Source organism: Schistocerca gregaria, chromosome 4 (assembly GCF_023897955.1).
Source record: "Schistocerca gregaria isolate iqSchGreg1 chromosome 4, iqSchGreg1.2, whole genome shotgun sequence".
In the NCBI taxonomy this organism is placed as follows: Eukaryota; Metazoa; Arthropoda; class Insecta; order Orthoptera; family Acrididae; genus Schistocerca; species Schistocerca gregaria.
This window is the reverse complement of record NC_064923.1, coordinates 633,384,436-633,405,051: the sequence shown is the minus strand read 5'-3', so window position 1 is coordinate 633,405,051 and position 20,616 is coordinate 633,384,436. Positions and strand designations below refer to the sequence as shown.

Sequence of the window (20,616 nt, the reverse complement as noted above, 5' to 3'; positions counted from 1 at the left end):
TTTTGGAGAATTCTTTACAATACCTTCTGTATGTTAACTGTTAATGATTCCCATCAATTACATTTGTGGCTATGACACTGTACTTTCGTTTAGCAGGTGTTCTGATGATGGGTTGCGCCTGAAACGCATTATTATATTGCACAATTTTTTTTTTTTTTTTCAACAGTCAAACAGTTGATTCTGGTGACTTATTCAGATGGGCGTAAACCTTCTCAAGTTTACGCCACAGTCACAAATCTCGTAAGTAACTTTACGTTGCACTTTAACATAATGGTGGTTCTAGACATTTGCTCATACAGTGGTTTCACAGCAATGCTGACTTAGAACAGAAAATGCGCGATTAGATAACACTTTGCTGTGAAGCTCTACAATTCACGAACGATGCTGCATTCTAGCAAGATTTCCAGAACGCAGTAAAGCAGTGACAGGCCTCAAACGACACGTGAGCTTTTATGAGATCCATTTCTCAAATGAGAAATCCATCTCTAGTCCCATGGTAAAACTTGATACTGAATGTGAAGCTTAAAGCCGGTTGTTTATAAAAGAACCAATATGAATCACTTTGACATAGTCCCAGCAAAGAAAAACCCAGTGCAATGGAGCACAATGTCCTGTAGTTTTGATTACACAATCGATCATGAACAAAACTGATGTTACCAGCTGCCCATTTATTTATCATGCCAAACATATTTTCTGGTCAATTGTATTATTTATTCCAATTTTGAAATTACACTAAAATTGATTTCAGAACTGTAAGATTCCATCATTAGACATCTGTAATGGATACCACTATTAATTAAGAATCCACAAATTAAATATATCTTAGTAAACTAGAAAAGATTAAAACATCAACAGATTTGACATGTTACACAATCTTGAGAGCCTGTAGCTTACTGTCACCTAGATGCCAGTTAAACCTTAAAGACTACTTATGTCCACGAGTACAACCACAAGAGTCGCAGTAAGTATGCAGCTCTCGTCGTTCTTTTTTCCAGAACATAATTATTTTACAATGGACAGCAGTGTACTTACTATATTCAAGCACTCTCTTTAAGTCAGCAGCACTGCGGCTTGTGCACTTACCTACAACAATTGAACCCCACCAAGGAAGTCCACAATCTACGTGGAGAAATTCTAAGCAGTGCTGGACAAGTCCTATAGGTGACCATCCACCAAGACCTAAACTGACGAATGATGGTTCTGTACCAACTGCCTGTGCAGCTTCTGATGCTACATCAAGAACTGGTGGTGGAGGTACTGGTGGCTCAGGTATCTTTTCAAGGATTGTTTCTGACAAGCTAGTTCCAGTTTCTGCTGTGGTACTTGATAACCTTAAAGCAGCCATTCCAAGCGTGCCACTTCTCATCCATTTTGGCTGCAGCATGCATCTTCCTGCTTTTCCAGCCAGCAGCCTCGATGAGTTGTGCTTCTGTATGTGATAATGTCGCACATGCTGAACTGACTGTAATTTGAGACATGAAGCAGAGTCAGTCTGTAATGAAAAGTATTTTTATACAGCATTAATGTTAATAGTTTTCACATAATACTGTTCTTTACATCAGAGACAAACTTTCCTCATTATTATTAAATGACTGTTGTTCTGAAGCAGTTTACAAAAAAATGTTTTCAAAATTGATAATGAACAAAATGTTACTATGCAAACCTGTACAACACATGCTGTCAAATATAAGCAATACTACATAACACAAACTTGTACAATGGTGAGTATGAGGCAAATTTGAATGTTCATATACACTGCACATTGATTTGCTCCTTACACAAGGAGTCTTGAGGAATACTGAGAATATTAAGAATATGTTGATAGAATAGAAAATTATCATTGTACACTAGCTAATGGAGCAGTATTAATGAAGTAATACCTAAGCAGTACCAATCAAGAACATTTGCTTTTATCTATTTATATTTGAGATGACTGTAATTTTATATTTTAATAATCATAAAACCCAAATTTTTATAGATCGTTTCTGTTTCAATTGTATTACTCAACCCTGTGTACCTATAGATGTACATTGTTCACATAGGTATTTTCTTATGAATACTTCTAGAAAAAATTGTATTACCTGTAGGCCCTACAGGCTAATTTTAACAGAAACATACATCATACAGTACTAGCTTACATTTGCCTTTACTGGATTGAAAAATGCTTTTATCTTTACATATTGAAAAGGGATACCAAATTTCTATATTGTGTCATTTTGTATCTCAGCAAATAATTTTTGCACAAGTATAAATAATTCCACCTGGACCTAAGATGACTCAGCACTTCTATTTACACCTCAGAACAATATGAGACAAAGTTTGCAGCACATGAACAGGTTTTGATCAACTTGTTGGCCACCTTATTCCCTTTACATTTCTTAACTTCCAAGATGTCAAGGAAAGCTACATACTCTATTTCATTGGTGTGTGATGAGATCTGCATTCTGAGACTCTTGAATGCTCATCATTGGTCTGAAAGTGCGGAAGTCACTTCACAATTAAGATTTAAACTTGCTGCTGTGAAACAAGTTCTAATCATGTTAACAAGATATGAGGGAGTAACACAGCACTTGCTTACCAATTGCCTCTCTAATAACAACAGAATGAAGTCATGGGAGAAAGACTGTATGAAACATGGTAAAACTTCCTTCACAATTTTTAAGCTTACTTTATCCAAGTTAAACAGTTTACAGTCTTGCATTCTACAGACCCGAGCCATAACATGAAAATGTTCAATATAAGGCTGATCTTGGATAATGATGACACTGCTGAGGAAATAATGATTTATCATGAGCCATTAGACATATAGACTTCTCCATGCATTATCGCCTTCACTGTACACATCCATATTGCTCCTACATATTTTCTAATGTCTTCTACAGGCCATTGTCTCTACCCTTTCTTAGCTCTTGAAATTCAGCAAGTTCCTTTCCTGGCTCATACTTTGCATAGCTATTAGTCTTTTATTGCAAACTTTCCTTTTAGACCACACTGGAAACTTAGTTTTGAAAATTGTTTATTTTACCAGAAGCATTCCAGCCATTTTCACTCTCCCGTTGTTTTTTTTTTTTTTTTTTTTTTTTCCTTTCCTAGTAATCTCTTTCACTGTTGTAATAACTTTTAATCTGGTTCCACGGTCAATGTTCATTTGTAAAATGATCTTTAAAGAGGATTGATCACACATTTTGTGTTAACTGTTTTGCAGGTAACGTACAAAAATTAATGAAACTACAGTTACTTAGTTACCCTACAGCACCAGAGTTAGCCACATATGATGCCAAACTATTTTCCTCTCTTGCATAAGGAGCATGTCATAGAGGCACCATGAAGAGGGGGAAAGTATGCCTCTTAATACACAGTGACAACTGTCATCAAGTAATGTAGAAAAAACATATGGGATATTGTGATAGTTCCAGCAGCTCACAGAACAGTCATACCACATGAGAGGTTCAAATATGTGATTCAGTTCTTCCTCATTACACCCATTCTTGAAGTATGTGCATATTGAGGCAACTCTTTCAGATCAAAATGTCGGTGCAGAGCATCCAGGGCATATATCATACTGCTGATCCAGTACTTTCCAACAACACAGAGGCCAGATACCTCATGCAGACAATTGGGTGTGGAATTATGAAATTGCAAGAGATTATCTTTTAGCAAAATAAGGCAACTTTTATTTAGTTTCCACTACGATGGCTGTTGATCTGTATTTAAAAAACTAGAGAATTCCCATTAAGGGGTAAGGTCTACTCATGTATTTGAATTATGTCAAATTTAACTTAACATTCATGTCTGTGTTACTGTGTGGAGGAACCTCCTCCAAGTCTGAGCTGCGGCTAGTTCTCACTAGCAGTTCTCTCTTCAAGTGTTCCTTGGCTGTTCTGTCATTCACTTCACATTATGTCTTCAGGCTACCTTCTGATATTTGACAATTTGACATATAGACTACTGTGGTTTTTGCTAAATATGCAGCTCAATGGTATGGCTTAATGATGGTATCATGTTTTGTAAGATATTCTGGAGGTAAAACAGACCCTTAGTTGGACCTCCAAGCATTGTGTTATGAACATCAACAAAATTAAAACAAGTATAATGGATGTAGTTGAATGAAATGATCCAAAGCTGAGAGAATTAAATCTGGAAATTAGAGACAAAATGTAGTAGGTGATTTTTGTTATTTGCAGCAGTACAAGTCATAACGGCCAAAGAAGCGAGTATTTAAAATTCAGACTGGCAATAAAGAACTTACGAGAGAAAGACAAATTTGTTAACATTGAACATAAAACTCAATATTTAGACCTTTCTGAGGTATTTATCTGGAACAGAGCCTTGAATGGAAGTGAAAAATTGACGATAAAACAGTTCAGACCAGAAGGGAATTTAAGCTTTTGAAATTTGATGCTACAGAAGAATGCTGAAGATTAAGCTAGTAGGTCACATAACCAATAGGGCAATACTGAAGTGAACTGAAGAAAAAAATACGAGCTTGGCACATAGGACATTGTCTGAGGTATCAAGGAATCACCAGTTAATGGAGAGAAGAGTGGAACATCAAAATGAGCAAGACTACACAGGCTTAAGTATTATAAGCAAGTTCAGGGAGATTTAGGTTGCAGTGATTATGCAGATATGGAGAGGCCTGCACAGATAGGTAAGCATGGAGAGCTCATCAAATTAGTCTTCAGACTGAAGACAACAACATGTTAGCTTGCTTGACTGAGATGTTGTCCATGTCTTCACCACGTTCCAGAAAAAATAAATTCTCATTGAACTAAAACATTTGTCCAAGTGACTTACTTCTGCTCTGACTGCATGAAAAGCAGAAATATTTTGTCAGAGCGCATCTCTTGATCAGTGGTTGTCAATCTTTTTTGCTTAAAACCCAATACTGACACTGTAGGGTAACACCTCGGGCTGGAAAAGAAGGGGAATGGAGGAGTAAAGTGGCTGCTCAATGACAACTTCATTTTTGCCAAACCACGGTTATTGATAGCCTACAACTTACACGTTTTGAATTGCCATATTATAGGGTATCACACCAAATACTTTTAAGTCAAATAGAACATAATATATTGTAACTACATGCACTTCTCTGAAGGCTCAGATGGCCAGTTTCCCGTATCTAAGTGCATACTGTGGTCACTTTACCACAACAGGATCCCATGGTTTTTTTCCCCTGATTTCCACACACATTTTTTAGGCATCTTCAAGTGCCACATGGAACTACATTTTTAGACCAAAAGACATTGTTTAAACATTGAACCACAATGAGGTAACAAGAATAATATAACAAAAATGTTTTTAATAAAAATAACTGCACGTGCTTCCTTGGTCAATCTCACTGACAATGGCAACATACATCAATTAAAACTAGCCTGGCCATTACCTGACAGCCAGTGGCGCTGTTCACAGCCAAAAATATGCCACTTTCCCAGCCCCTGAAATTTTACTGTACCTTCCCCCTACCGATCTTATTATTAACTGGTAACCTACAGAAATTAGTACGTTATATTTATAACAGTATGTGGAATATGCAACGTGATGACAAATATTCTGAACGTCACTTTTTTTTTTATTCATTGCATGGTGCTACAACACATTAATTCAACTGCATATTACTTGCCACAAACATGTAGCCTACTGTATTTGAAAGTGACCATCTCAATAATGTGCATCCACTTCTGTCAGACATTTATAACACACTAGTTGAACGTGCTGGTTGCGTATGGCCGTGAGTTGTCAGAAATGAAAGACAAACAATAAAATACTCCCACTCTCGCTTCTATTAAACCTGTAGTGACTGCCCTATATACCACTCTGTCCCTGGCATGAGTGGTAGACTTTATATAGCTCAAGGCTGAATTCACCATTGGTAATTAAAATATTACTGTCTCTAAGTATTTTCATTTCTTACTAAGCAAGAAAAATGCGCTCTTGACATGCTCTTGACATTAGTTGACTTTTTGGATTCAGCTGTTTGTTGCTTGGTGCATGTTATGATAACATTCAGCTGGGGGAGAACCACAGGCTGCATGAATACTTTATTCAGGCCACAGTTTGACAACCACTGTCCTCAGATGTGTGAGAGCTACTTTTAGACCAAGGAATTATGCCCCGTAAAACACTTTAAAAATAAGGGTGACTTATTTGTGCATGTTGGTCGTTTCTTTCAAAAGATGTCTTCTTAAACCCTCTATACAACTGTTTCCTAGCAGACAGTCAATCTGCAAGTATGGAAACTACTTTCAATCATCACACAAAAGACTTTTGGTTTGTATAATTTTGGACAAAAGTGAACTTGGCAATGGATGTGAAAACATGTTCAAATACCTTCAGTTGCTCCTCTTGAACAATCTTCCGCACAGTGGTTGGGGCTTCCATTTTTCTTAATGGGTGTTTATTGGATCTTTTCCCTTCTTGCCTTCCCCTTCCTTCGATTTACTTTTCAACATTCACAACAATTAAGTTAGGCCAGGATATAGGCAGAATCATACAAGCATCACTCTATATCCTTTCAAACAAGTTCTTTCTCTAATTTATTCTTTCAATTTCTCATTCAGACTTATGAGTGAGTCTGTGTACTCCAACATTAACACCTTAATGGCTTTCCAATGAATTAATAACACAGAGTATATAACTTCTTCATTTGTCACCTCAAATATGTCTGTTTTTATTAAAGAATGGCAAGATCGGGGACAGTGTAGTTTCTAAAATATTCTAAGGAGCAATGTTGGCAGTTCTCATGATGTGGTGTGATAGAAACTCAAGAGGATGTGTGAGTGAATGATCAGGCTGTCTGTCAGACAAAGAGAAGAAGTTATTAATCTGTGGTGATTTCAATGTAAACTTTCTAAGTAATTCTGATAGGAAAAGTGAACTAGAAGTGTTCAATTTCCCTACACGTGTAGCTCAAGACAGTAGCACGCTAATATTGCTGTTGTGGTCTTCAGTCCTGAGACTGGTTTGATGCAGCTCTGCATGCTACTCTATCCTCTGCAAGCTTCTTCATCTCCCCGTACCTACTGCAACCTATATCCTTGTGAATATGCTTAGTGTATTCATCTCTTGGTCTCCCTCTATGACTTTTACCCTCCACACTGCCCTCCAATACTAAATTTGTGATCCCTCGATGCCTCAGAACATGTCCTATCAACTGGTCCCTTCTTCTTGTCAAGTTGTGGCACAAACTCCTCTTCTCCCCAATTCTATTCAATACCTCCTCATTTGCTATGTGACCTACCCATCTAATCTTCAGCATTGTTCTATAGCACCACATTTCGAAAGCTTCTATTCTCTTCTTGCCAAAACTATTTATCGACCATGTTCACACTAATAGATAATGTATTTGTACAGAAAGAGGATGTAAAACAAACACTTGATTTCCCTGTGGTAACTTACAAAACCTAACAGGGTGTACAGGTCAGAAACCATTAAGTAAAAATGTGAGGTCGCTCAACCAGAGGAAGCTTAAGAAATGTTAATTGGGGAGATGTATATAATGAGCTAAATGCCAATGATAAATGCAACATATTTCTTGGTAAATTTATATTCCTTTTTGAACATTGTTTCCCAAAGAAAATTACTAAATTTAACACCACACACTTTTAAAAGAAACCTTGGATTACCACAGGTATTAAAGTGTCTTCAGGGAGGGAAAAAAAAACTGTATGAGACAGTAAGAACTGGTAAAGATCCAGAACTAGTTTTACACTATAAAAATTTTTGTAACATATTGAGAAAAGTTGTAAGGAAATCAAGAAATATGTATGCTAGAAAAGAAATTAACAACTCCGGCAATAAAATCAAATCAATATGGAATGTTGTTAGAAGGGAGACTGGAAAAGTAACCACTTGGGTAGGTAGTATTACTATTAAAGAGAACGAGGCCATCCTAACCAACAGTACACAAGTAGCTATTATATTTAACAACTGTTTCTAAAGTGTAGGAGAAAAAACTGGCGAGAACAGTTCAAAAGAAAAAGCCAGTCTATTTTGAAAAAAATTAGTCAGATTAAGTTTCGCGTAACAACCTCTTGTGCAATAAGTAAAATTATTAAATCTTTGAAAAATAAAAGTTCTGTTGGAGTAGATGACATCTCTAATAAGATACTAAAACAATGTGGAGCAATTACAGCTGATGTTCTGAGTCACAAATGTAATGCATCACTAACTCAAGGGATTTTCCAAGACAGGTTAAAATATGTAATTGTCAGGCCTCTATGTGAAAAGGTGGACACCACAGATGTCAATAATTATCGGCCAGTATCTTTGCTTACAGCATTTTCAAAAATCTTCGAGAAAGTAATGTACTAAAGAATGGTTAGCCGTCTCAACAGTAATGCGATACTTAGTAAATCACAGTTCGGATATGAAAAAAATGTTGTTCCACTGAGACAGCAATATACAATTTTACTGTCCACATAATAGAGTCTTTAAATAGTAAAATGAGAACAATAGGAATTTTATGTTTGTCCAAAGCATTTGATTATGTGAACCATGACATTATGTTATAGGAATTACAATTCTATGGTATAAATGGAGTAGCATACGAGTGGTTTAAGTCATACCTACAGAACAGGAAGCAAAAAGTTTCCTTATGTGGGTCAAGTGATCTAAATAAGTTTGCCACTTCATTTAACTGATGTGAAATTACGTTACGTGTTCCACAGGGTTCAATCATGGGTCCCCTTCTGTTCTTGATACATGTGAACGACCTCCCTTCCTATCTGAAACAGGAAGCTGAACTGACACTGTTTGTTGATGATACAAGCATCATTATTAATCCAGTAACAGAAACCCCAATTGAAAATTATACAAATAAGGTCTTTGGAAAAGTCATTAATTGGTTTTCTGCAAATGGGCTTGCTCTAAACGTTGAAAAAACACAGTACTGTTCCTTCAATAAAGGTAACACATCAACAGAAGTCAGTAGATAGGGTAGAGCATAGCCTACTAAGTTTTTGGGTGTACATATAGATAAGAATCTTAATTGGAAAATTCATATTTTGGATCTTCCAAAGCAACTAGGTTCAGCAACTTTTGCAATCAGAATAACTGCCTATTTTGAGGATATAGAAATTAGAAAGCCAACATACTTTGCATACTTTCACCCTCTGTTGTCATACGAAATAATATTTTGGGGTAACTCAACATTTAGACAAAAAGTATTCACTGCTCAAAAGAAAGTGGTTAGAATAATGTGTGGGGGTTCATAGTCGCACATCTTGTAGACGTCCTTTTAAAAGATTTGGAATTCTTACAACAGTCTCACGGTACATTTACTCACTAATGAAATTTGTTCTCAACAACATGGACCAGTTTAAAACCAACAGCGACATTCATGATTATAATACCAGAAAAAAGAAATACTTACACTATCCTTTACTCAACCTATCTTTGGCACAGAATGGGGTAAAATATGCTGCTACAAAAAGTTTTGACAAATTACCAGATGAAATACAATGTCTGACAGACAGCAGTAATGGCTTCTAAAATAAACTGAAATCATATCTCCTTGACAACTCCTCCTATGTAGATGAATTCCTCAAAAGGAATAAATAAATGTATAAATATAGTATATGCATTTTGTGCCATTTAAGGGAATGGGGTAAATAATAGAAATATTAATATTTAAATCTGTATTGTAATATATAAATATATTTAAAAAATCTTGTATCATATGTGCATTTCTTGCGCACTTGACACGTTCCACATCATAACGGTTACCGTACTATGCAATTGATCAATGGAACATGCAAGCAACTAACTAACTAACCAGCTGTAAGTATCCAATAGGCAGCAGAATTTATAGCAGTGGGTTTCATTTATTGTGCCAAACTATGATGTGAATATAATCACAGAATGCACACTAAACTTTTCTTCTACAACTAGAGGTGGGATTGTGCTTAAGAAACTAATTCAGTACTGAACTTTTGCTCAACCACAGATAATTAGTGATAAATATCATGTCAAACAACATATTTTAATACACAAGTTTCCACCCTTAATTAACCTCTTAAGATATAACTCATTGTGTGATAACTGTTAAGTGACGATGCAGTGCGTAAATGCTACTTACGCATTTTGCAACTCCTAGGTAGCGTTCTAGGAACACACTGATGAGAAATGCAATAGCATAGGCAAAGAGCTGGTTTTAAGCAGACGATGGGAAAATGGCAAACAAATAATATGCTGAAGGAAAACATCAGACACGAGTCAAAAAAGCATGGTGTTTGACACCAAACCACATCAGCCCAGCTGATATTGGAATCTTGATTTGACACTGAAGTATTATCCCACGTTGACTCTCACTTCTGAAGCGATATCCAAGAATTTTTCCTTCAAGATGTCAAAATGTGTTTTGTAGCAGTGGTGTGAAGCTAATTTCTCATACCTAAACTGTAATATAATGCCAGGATGTTTGATATACCTAAAAGAAAAAAATACTGAAAACAAAATTACAGCAGGTACTGTGGAACTACAAAACACTGTGAGGGTGGGAATATGAGCCAAGTCAATACATAGCCTATCACACCAAGTAATGTCTGACAGCAAGACAAACTCATATTGGAATGGGGAAACATTCAATTTCAACAGTAATGATATAATTGGATAATTTTCACATCTCTCACAGATTCTGGCTGAAACAATCCACCAGTGGATACATGAAACATGTGACCTGCAAATGATATGTGCAGAGAAGCTAAGTATTCTGGAAAGCACTGACCCTATTTTTCAAGTTAGGCAATTTAATTGGTTGCATACAATTATACTGGCGTATTTTATATACTCTCATTCCCTATTGACCTGCAACAATTTCCAAGACAAAGTCTATTTCTTTAATTTTGTCACCCAAGAAATGGCGGAATCCGCAGTTTAACACAGGTATACAACGTTCAGTATACATAGGAAAAAATGTAAACGAATTTATTTTAATAAATATCTGGCACTGGTGAGTCATAAAAAGATAAAATAAGAAACAGGTATGTACAAGTCAGTTGTTTTCCAATCTAATGCCTTATGTTCAATAGTAGGCCTATGCTTAATTTATGACAGTGTCACCTCACCATTTTACACACACTCAAATAGTAGCATTCCTCTCCTCTACTCTGTCAATCAATGTAACCCCCTTTCCCTGAGTTATTTCCAGCAAACCTTACAAATTAACTAATGTTCCAAAATCCTTATGACAACATGCCACCAAACCTCTACAGTAATTCAATGTCTCTAGAACTTCTCTCTGTTTCTGCTAAGATCTGAACATTCGTCTAATTCATGGAATATATGTCCGAATTACTGACTGCTAACCATCAATCTCCTACAAAACAATGCGCAGCATCAGTATGACACAAAGGTCCTGAATGTCTGCCTTTCAGTTATTAGGTTCTAAATTGATTCAAATATTCCTGCCACAGAATCAAGACTTGATGTCCAAGAATGAAACCTATAGGCCAACCTCTCCATTTATTGCCATCTCCTCAAACTACCACATCCACTTTCATGGCTATGAGTTCTCTATAGGTCCTCATGCTGTAGCGCTACCGTTGGTATGTGTACGTCCTTTAGCAGATTATGAATGACGAAACTAAATGCTCTGTCATTAGTGTGGCAATGCTTTATTTAGCGGTATGATGAAGAGTCAATAATATACTATACCGCGAACGTGAAATGGCTTAAAATAAGGTAAAAGTCAGATATATAAAGTGCAGTTGCTTGGCAGTGGCTCTGCTTAGCAACATATCTGAGAACGATAACAGTGATAGGCCACTGATTTTCGACAGCAACACATTTTACTAGAACGACGTATTTGCCGAGATTTTAACTAATTGGCAGACGAAATACAATCAATTAACAGATACTTCGAAATTATCTGTCACCAAGTAGTCAATACTCATACACATCAGTTTCTGCTGTATATTTGTAACATAGTTTACTTGCAAACACAAACAAACCATATAAATCATGTAACATAAGAATCACTGTAAACCATCACGTGAAAACCGATAGGACGTAACTGCTTCAATTACGTATTAACGAAACTCTCCAGACAGTCATTACAGAACCTACAAAACGACCATGATCTGCACACTATAAATACATGAACTATAAACTGCTGTTTCTTGATGTACCTTCAATACTTTCGCTATGAACACACAATTCGTTACAGTCGATCCACGCGCGTTACAAGTAAACACACTTGCCGCCATCTCTCTAATCTAAGATATTGTTGTGATGAAAACACAGGTACCTAGTCCACGAGCAACTACAATGAGTACGGTACTACTGGCGTTCGGCTGAAATCGACCGATTGAATATGGCGCGAACGAAAACGTTTAAGCCGCGTTAACCTCCTGTTCATAAAACGTCGTTACTTACAATAAATAAAGGTCTGAGAGCACGTCTGTGTGATGTCAGCAATGTACTGTTAGCCCGTATTACACAACACACCTAAGGGCCCTTTTAGACGATAGATTGCGAGCCGGCTGCAGTGAGCTGCATCGATTTATATAACACGCGGTCAAATGAGAGCTTTCAGACGAGCGCGTGTGAGCGGGTGCTTAGGCTCTCTGCAGCTGACCCGCCGGCTGTTCAGCGAATCGCCTGCTAATACGTTCATGAAGAAGAGAGCACTTGAGCAAAGCAGACGACTCTTGGTGTCCATTGTCAGCCTTTATTTTCAACTGGCAGATTATTGTCACACCGAAAAAAAAAGAGATGTTGAACAATTTATACTGGAAATTCAATTTAGGATTCCTCCAAAGCAGATTATCCTAATAAAAACAAGAAAGCTGAGGCATGGAAGGAATTATACAGGGTTTATAACGCCAACTACAAGACGTTGCCCCAGGAAGAGGAGAAAATGATCGGCAAGAATTTCATTTTCATAGCTTACAACATTTTTTTTTCAACAGAACTCATTTGTGATATATCTCATATGGTACAATTTCATTCCTTCTGTGCAGCTTAATTAGTGCTGTTATAAATAAAAACACACAACACTTGAGGCGCTTTTATTTAAACTTTGTGTGTATTTATTGGCAATACATAAAATATTCTGTTAAGAAGCCATGGAACACGCAGTTAGTTACATTAGTTCGATGCTTTCTTCTGTCGGTTCTTGGTAGAACAGTTTCATACGAGTTTTGTTTCACAATAGTTAAAATAGAGGTAAGAATAATTACCACTAAATTTTTAATTATTCTTTCAACGATATGAGGCTTAATGTTCTTCTAATTGGTTAAAAAAACAGTGCAGAAAGTGTAAATGGTTGTCTTTATTTTTGTAGGCATCGGCCTTGCCGCAGTGGATACACCGGTTCCTGTGAGATCACCGAAGTTAAGCGCAATTGGGCGTGGCTGGCATTTGGATGGGTGACCATCCAGGCCACCATGCTCTGTTGCCGTTTTTCGGGGTGCACTCAGCCTCGTGATGACAATGGAGGAACTACTCGACCGAATAGTAGCGGCTCCGGTCACAGAAAACCATCATAACGACCGGGAGAGCAGTGTGCTGACCACACGCTCCTCCTATCCACATCATCAACTGAGGACGAGACGGCGGTCGGATGGTCCCGATGGGCTACTTGTAATTTTTGTAAATTAAGTAACAAAATTTCAATACTGATTTCTAGTCTGCTGTGCTAGATGATAATTCCATAGTACATAAGATACTCCTTCAGTTTTACACATGTGAGTACTGCGATATACGTTTCTCAGTATCTCTGTAGAAATATTCAACGAACTTGTTCCTTACACCTGTTGCAGTGTTTGGTCTGCTGTTGGTAATCATTTCACTGTCGAAATCAATTAAATCTTCCTACTGTAGCGTATCTTTCAACTGATAACCATCACGAACTCTAACAACATTGTGAAGTATGACACAGGCTTTCGCAATGTTTTCTGCAAGATCAAGTGAAACGTTCGAAGGTCGGTGGAAAATTCGCCATTTGGTAGACTGGTTTACAGAAGTACACTCCATAAAACCTGTGGCTCTAGTGAAACGATAATTGAATACTCTATTTCCCAGTGGTATGGCTCTATCTGCAAACGGACACATTACATTATGTGGCAGGGCGAATGCCTCATGTGCAACAAATACGAATGGTATTTTTGGTTCAGATGTCCCAGACAGTGGGCATGCGAATGACGGATTCAGTTCTCTTTCTCAAGTTTTCTACCAATAGCAATTTTTTAATAGAGACGAATCCGAACTTTTTCCATAGTCCGAGCGTCTACTGCTGAAAAACAATAATTAGAATCAGACAGTGAGGAGAACAATAGAAAAGTAGCCTTTACAACTGTAAAACACTGATGCACTGTCTTTAGGTTGAATCATTTCCGCCTGTTTCTCGTCCATTGCTACAATACAGTTTGGAAAATCAGCTGCTGCAAAAAATTCCAGTGGCAATTTCTTCCCATATTTCCTTACTTTGTGTTGGCATTGTGATGTCTCTCAAGTGGTCCCAAATCTTCATACATACGTCGTTTATTATTTTAGATATATAATTCCAAGTCTGAAGCTGTAGGATAAATCTGCCATGGTACATCCTGATCCAAGATAACTGTGGAGATGTAAATACTAATTTCAACATAGAAATGCTTTTTAGGATTTTATTCTGTGAATATTCTTTCCACATTGAATTTCAGAAAATGGTTTACAAAAGGAATGGAAAAATTTAAGATTCTCTTTTGTGAGATATTTTCGTAAGATAAGAAATTCGAAATCAGGTTCTGCTGGAGGTAGAAGAGCGAAATATATTAGTGCCGAAATCCTTTCGTTTTTTACCCCAATTTTGGAAAACAAACTGTAAGTAATGTTGCATCTCTTTTTCTGAATGAGAGTGGAAGTCTTTTCTTGTGTAAAATTTGTGTTAGTAACCTGCAACAGCGTTGTGGATGTAACAGACAAATAATTTCGAACAAATATTGCATTTCGTTCCCAGAATGGTAACGAACATTCCTGATGATGGTGATTTTTCGCAAGATGCAGGGGAATTTGAAAAGGGTCAAAGATATGAACGACATAGTGAGGCTACCGATGAACAAAGACCACAGAGGAAATGGGAGCCTAGCAGCACAGATGGAAATCAGTCTGATATCAATAAGCTTTGTGATGTTCTACACAAAAATATCGAGCGACGTGAGTATTCAGATGAGCAGTCTTCAGATGAGGGCAAATTGTTTTCACTATCTTTAGTCAATGACTTAAGTGATATCCCTAACAAATCTTCACGCCAGTCTTCAACACAGCTTCTTCCCAATCGTGTTTTACAAAGTTTTCCACAACACACAAATCAGCTGTTTCATCCCAACCAAACAGTGTTTTTTTCCAGAAATCCCACATCAAAAGACACACTGTTCACAATCAGCACAACAGATTTATTAACTAAAACACCACTGTCGCTACATTCCTCAGTCAACACTGCCTTAGGAACAATCATCATGTGACAATCCATCTGTTACTCCTTCTGTCTAATAGATCTGCTTCGTCACATCACTGGAATGAATAGAATTTCGGCACATCGCAGATTACGTGTAATAAATAGCATTGTATTTTGATGACATGTGGGGGCAAAAGAGGGAACAATAAATACTTTTACACTTCAGTACATTATTTCATTTTCTTCTTACCTCTGAGTCAAGGCAATCCTCTCCTCAAGAGAAATGCATTTTCTAATGTTGGTGTCCTGCACATTGAATTGTGGTTTCGAAATAGCACAGAGCTGATCAAACGATGATACTGGCATACAATAGAAATTAAAAAACTTTTGTGGCCCCGTCCTCCTCTTCCTTTTTTTAAATACAGCCAGAGCTACTACAGTGGCAAATTATTCCACTTCCACCACGTTATGAGAATCACCAGCTTAGAAACAACTGTGATGTGAAGGTGTGAGGTGAGGCTCGTGTGAAATGCTGGCGTAACTACAGTGAGGCGTCCAATAGCTGTCTTAAGTGGTTCGCTGCAGCCAGCTTGCAGTCTCCTTTCTAAAAGGGCACATACACTTTTGCACCTGCGACCCAACTGTACAGGTCTGGAACTGCCAACTTTTTCATAAGCCTGTCACGCGATACACTTGCGTCCGCAGTGACACAGATAACAATCGTCAGACGCTCTCACCAGAGATCGCCCGATAACAGCGGATGACAGCTTGGTCATTTTGCGTCTGATCTCATTCGTCAGTTTTTGGCGGGGCTGAGCATGTTAAGTTATGTTAGTATCCAGTCTGTGTATGAAGGAGGTTAGATTGTAACCTCCATGGGTGGGATGGATACCACGAGTCCTCTTTGCTTGGAGACGAGTGCTGCCTTGCGACATTTGCTATTAAAAGATGCCTAATGAGCTATATCTGTCTCGAAAAGAACGGTTCGAGTACTATATACTCTGGCTTCAGTTATTGGAATTACCAGAGAAGCTCTACGAAATACCCATATATTACGAAAATATGTAGTTTCAATGAACACCACACTAAGGATCTCTTCAAAACATGTTGTTCAGAGAAAGGTTTTATATGCTACATTGACAACTTTGGTGTATAATGGTTTGGCCAATTAGGCCACATGCACATAAACGTTAACGTACTTGGTGAAAGTGGATGTTTTTATTATACAATGAATGCACGAAATGTGTAAGTGCATATGCAAGCATCATTTAATTAATGAAAAGTAGATTTGCGATTTCACAGCAGCTCACTTTGTTCTCAGAATGGCGTATTAGAGTTCAAATCACATGTCTAGGCAAGCACTAGAAGTCTGTTTTGCTGAATTTATTTGAAGTTGTGCAGTTATATATCAGTTAACTTTCAATGACTGCCATTCAGCATATGTATGAAAGACAAACATGAAGTCTCGAATAAGATACTCTGCACATCTAAAGCTCTGTAAAGTGGAAAAACATACGTGCACCACATATGTAAACCACAAACCACTTTATGGTACAGAATAACCAGACTACTGACATGAAAACGCCAATAAGAAGTAACAATAATTTATAGACAGCTAATGTCCACCTACCACAACCCAAAAAGACCCACTACAGTAACTTTAAACGTAAGGAACACCATCCTTGTCACTTGAACAAATTATTTTTCGAGGTGATAATCTACACCTGAAATCCCCGATGATGATTTTTTCCTACTTGCTGTTTCCATTAAACCTGCGATTTCAGTCCATAGATTCAGAGTTATATCTGATTACGATATTTCTCCTTTTCAGGATGCCACAAGCTACTCCTTTGACTGAATGCATCATTTTTCCACTGTCCATGTTTTGTGTTGTGTTAGCCATTTGTGACCGAAAATAACAAACTCTCAAGCGACGAGATCAGCTACATTGTGACCTCACACGTAGTGGCGCACTGTTTTCAAAAGATCGGCAGTCTTCGAATGACGTCGGTTGTCGGCGGAATCCACCGATATCGGTGTCATTGCGACTGCAGCCTAACGTGTAGTCTGCACTAGCACTCCAAGGGAACATACGCAGAACCACAGGCTTGTTTGCGTCAGTTACATCGTTGAGTGTGAACGGTGACATTTTTGTAAAGCTGCTATTTATTCGCACTAAAACTTGTGAGAGGTGTAACTTCGTATTTATTAAGCAGTTATTGTTATCTTGTGCAGCTATAATGAAATTACGTTACGATTATACAGCATTATGGACAATGTGTTCCTTTTATGTCCTGTTGGTACAAGAAAATGACTATCTGTGTTTAAGTTTCACAGCATTTTAGACATGTACGATGTAGTTACCTATGCATCATTTGCCTTAAGTACTCGCCTTAGCCGTTAGGAGAAGGGCAGAACAACGAGGTAATACCAGAAGCAGGAATTGGGTTCGACTCTGGCTAGGAAGAAGGGATGAAGGCAGGACGACGGCCGTAGTGACCGAGCGGTTCTAGGCACTTCAGTCTGGAACCGCTCGACCGCTACAGTGGCAGGTTCGAATCCTGCCTCAGGCATGGATGTGTGTGACGTCGTTAGGTTAGTTAGGTTTAAGTAGTTGTAAGTTCTAGGGGACAGATGACCTCAGATGTTAAGTCCCATAGTGCTCAGAGCCATTTGGACCATTTTGAAGGGAGGGCGTATATCTCTTGTTAATGCAGGAGTTAAAGCCTGAAGATCCACAAGTATTTAGGAACTCTGTCAGAATGGATGTACCTTATCGATGGTACACTATAGGACGTGCGCAAGTGACAGAACAATGAGGGACGCTATTTCATATCAGTGCGACCGCAAATATTCATAGTGACTTTTTCAGTTCTCACTGGTCACGGCCAGCACAACTACTCAGACTCTTGCGGCTATTCTTACAACACTACCCTTCCTGTCATGTTGAAATAGTACAAAAGATGCAATCAAATAAAATAAATGCTGTACTTTCACCAATTAAGGCGATAGGTACACATCCAAAGCAAAATTAGATCCAGATTTACGTGAAACATGTAAACTCAGAATTAAGTATGCCTGGACGTACTTTATTATGGTAAAGCGTGTCTAGAGGATCACACAGACACCTTTCCTTGTCGTGTGCCTCTGAAAATACGCTTGTTTTCTTTTTTACATTCCATTTCTGCAATAAGAAGCTATCATTGTATGTAAAACTTTTGTCAATGGCAATTAAAAAAAGATAATTATGATTTGTATTATTATTCTATTAATAAAAAATTACTCCATGAAAAATGTGGAGCATATTTCATGCAATAGCCAAAAGAGTCCATGTTTGCACATTCCACCACCTAGGGAACGTTTTTGGAACAGCAGTTTACCGATCTGAAATAATGTGACTGGTTGCTGTTTTTAACACCTAATTATTTACAAGCATGAAAGTAATTTATGGACAACAAGGTTATGTTCTTTCAGAAATTGTCTCTAATAGACAATCATTGTGTGCACCTCATTAGTGGTAAAAGACTGAAATTGATTTATTGATTTTGCAGTAGTAAATAAGGCATATTTTACCTCATCTTTTTCGATTTTATCTGTTTTTCACTTTAAGTGATCTACTCATCCATTTTAAAATCATGTACATATTGTAATGTCGCATATTTAAGTATACTTTTTACACCAGAATAGTAATGTAGTTCTACCATAACACAGTTCTAAATCGACCTAGTGAAGCCACATTGGATGTTGTCCAGCTCGTATTTGGCATGTCTTACATTATAACCATATTATAACTTATCTCCTATAAATAAATGCTGTTCCAAAACACTAGCACACTGAGGATTTCTCGAAAAGATACAATTTATTGATCTTAAATGTCAGATAATGAGTTATTGCATTTATAGGTTTCACGAGACCTATGGCACAGGAGAAAGCTGTGACAAGCAAATTATCATTGTGGTTTAGTCCAAAATCAAGTCCACACTGAGTGTGAAACTTGTTTTCGAAACATGTTTCCTCCTATTTGATATCCACACTCTTTACAACCATGTTTCGAAACATGGAAACATTAATCTGTAGCAATGTTTCAGGCCCGTTACCATACATCACAACTGCAAGCCTCAAGTATTTGTTTATATGTTGTGTTGTGTTTGTCAGTTGTTACGAGTTGTCTAGAGTCTTGATGTCGTGAGTATTTTGATCGATTTTGGTTAAAAATGGAGTGGACTATGCAGCGAACAGTGGAATTGCTATGACTTTTCCAGGCAGAGGACTTTTTGTGGGACATAAGGAAGAAGAATTATAAAAACAGTAATAAAAAACAGGATACAATAACATTCATCCATAGTTATTTTCCCATGGTTCACTTCCTTATGGGCTTACAAAGAAATCTGCAAATTCTTCTCGAATCTGTTTGTCTGTATTAGAAGCTTTGTGTGATACTTTTTGGCATGCAGCAGAAATCGATGCAATGTCATCTCGACTCCATGTTCCTGGGAATATCTCCCCTGTCTGTCTGTCATAAGAATCGAAGCTTCCTTGAGGGCTAAATTGCTTCTGTGCTCCAACATTTCCCCTTAAAAATGGTGAAGACACGCAGCTGTAAGAGTGACAGTTCGTTCCTTTGTCGGTGCAGCAACATAGGTCTTCTAAAGACGCGAAAAACCGAAGCCATAATCCCGAATGCATTCTCCCCACTATTCTCGCCCGAGACAATCGGTACACAATTAAAAATTATTTTTTTGGAACCTTGAATATGCCTTCCTGGGTAACTTTTCATTGTGTTTTCTTGAACGGAAAGACGTCGTCTGCCACGAAAACATAGGGTAAGGCCTTTGTCCCCCAGGCTGGTATTCAGCTTGTGGCAAGCTCTGTTTATTCTTGTTAATAAGTTCACTTAGCTCGCATTCTTGAAGACATCGCCATCTGAAATTCTTCCTTGGCGACGAATACATGCACACAAAAAGTTATAGATGCTGTCCTTCCACAAAGCTAAATGGACCTTTGCAGTTTCAAAATTCGCTACCACTAGCAACAGAGCACTGTATGACAATGTGCCTGTTATCAACTGCTTCCACACAATGGGGAAGTGAAGTATTTGTGTGAACACACATGATAGTTATTTTCAGTCTCCAGCATCTAACAGAAATAAATTTGATTTCAGACTGTGGAAGATTCGATAGATGGAGGGAACGATGAGGAAGAAGACATTTCTGGTCCTTCAACATTGACTTCTCCAC

The 20,616-nt window shown here is 37.7% G+C and overlaps 1 protein-coding gene across 3 annotated transcripts in view; it reads right to left on the bottom strand.

Annotated features, from left to right (window-relative positions):
- Positions 1–12,361, bottom strand: part of LOC126267250 (mitochondrial inner membrane protein OXA1L) — a 37,836-nt gene extending 25,475 nt beyond the window's left edge. Inside the window, exons 1-2 of one of the 3 annotated variants that reach the window (XM_049972269.1) lie at positions 12,129–12,361; positions 1,084–1,462 (exon numbers count right to left, since the gene is read on the bottom strand). In XM_049972269.1, coding sequence (XP_049828226.1) covers positions 1,084–1,462; positions 12,129–12,206 — 457 coding nt within the window. In that variant the 5' untranslated portion in view covers positions 12,207–12,361. Of the gene's footprint in view, positions 1–1,083; positions 1,493–11,951; positions 11,979–12,128 lie in introns of those variants that run through there. The other 2 variants (XM_049972268.1, XM_049972270.1) reach the window with 2 other exon arrangements.
- Positions 12,362–20,616: the final 8,255 nt, after the last annotated feature.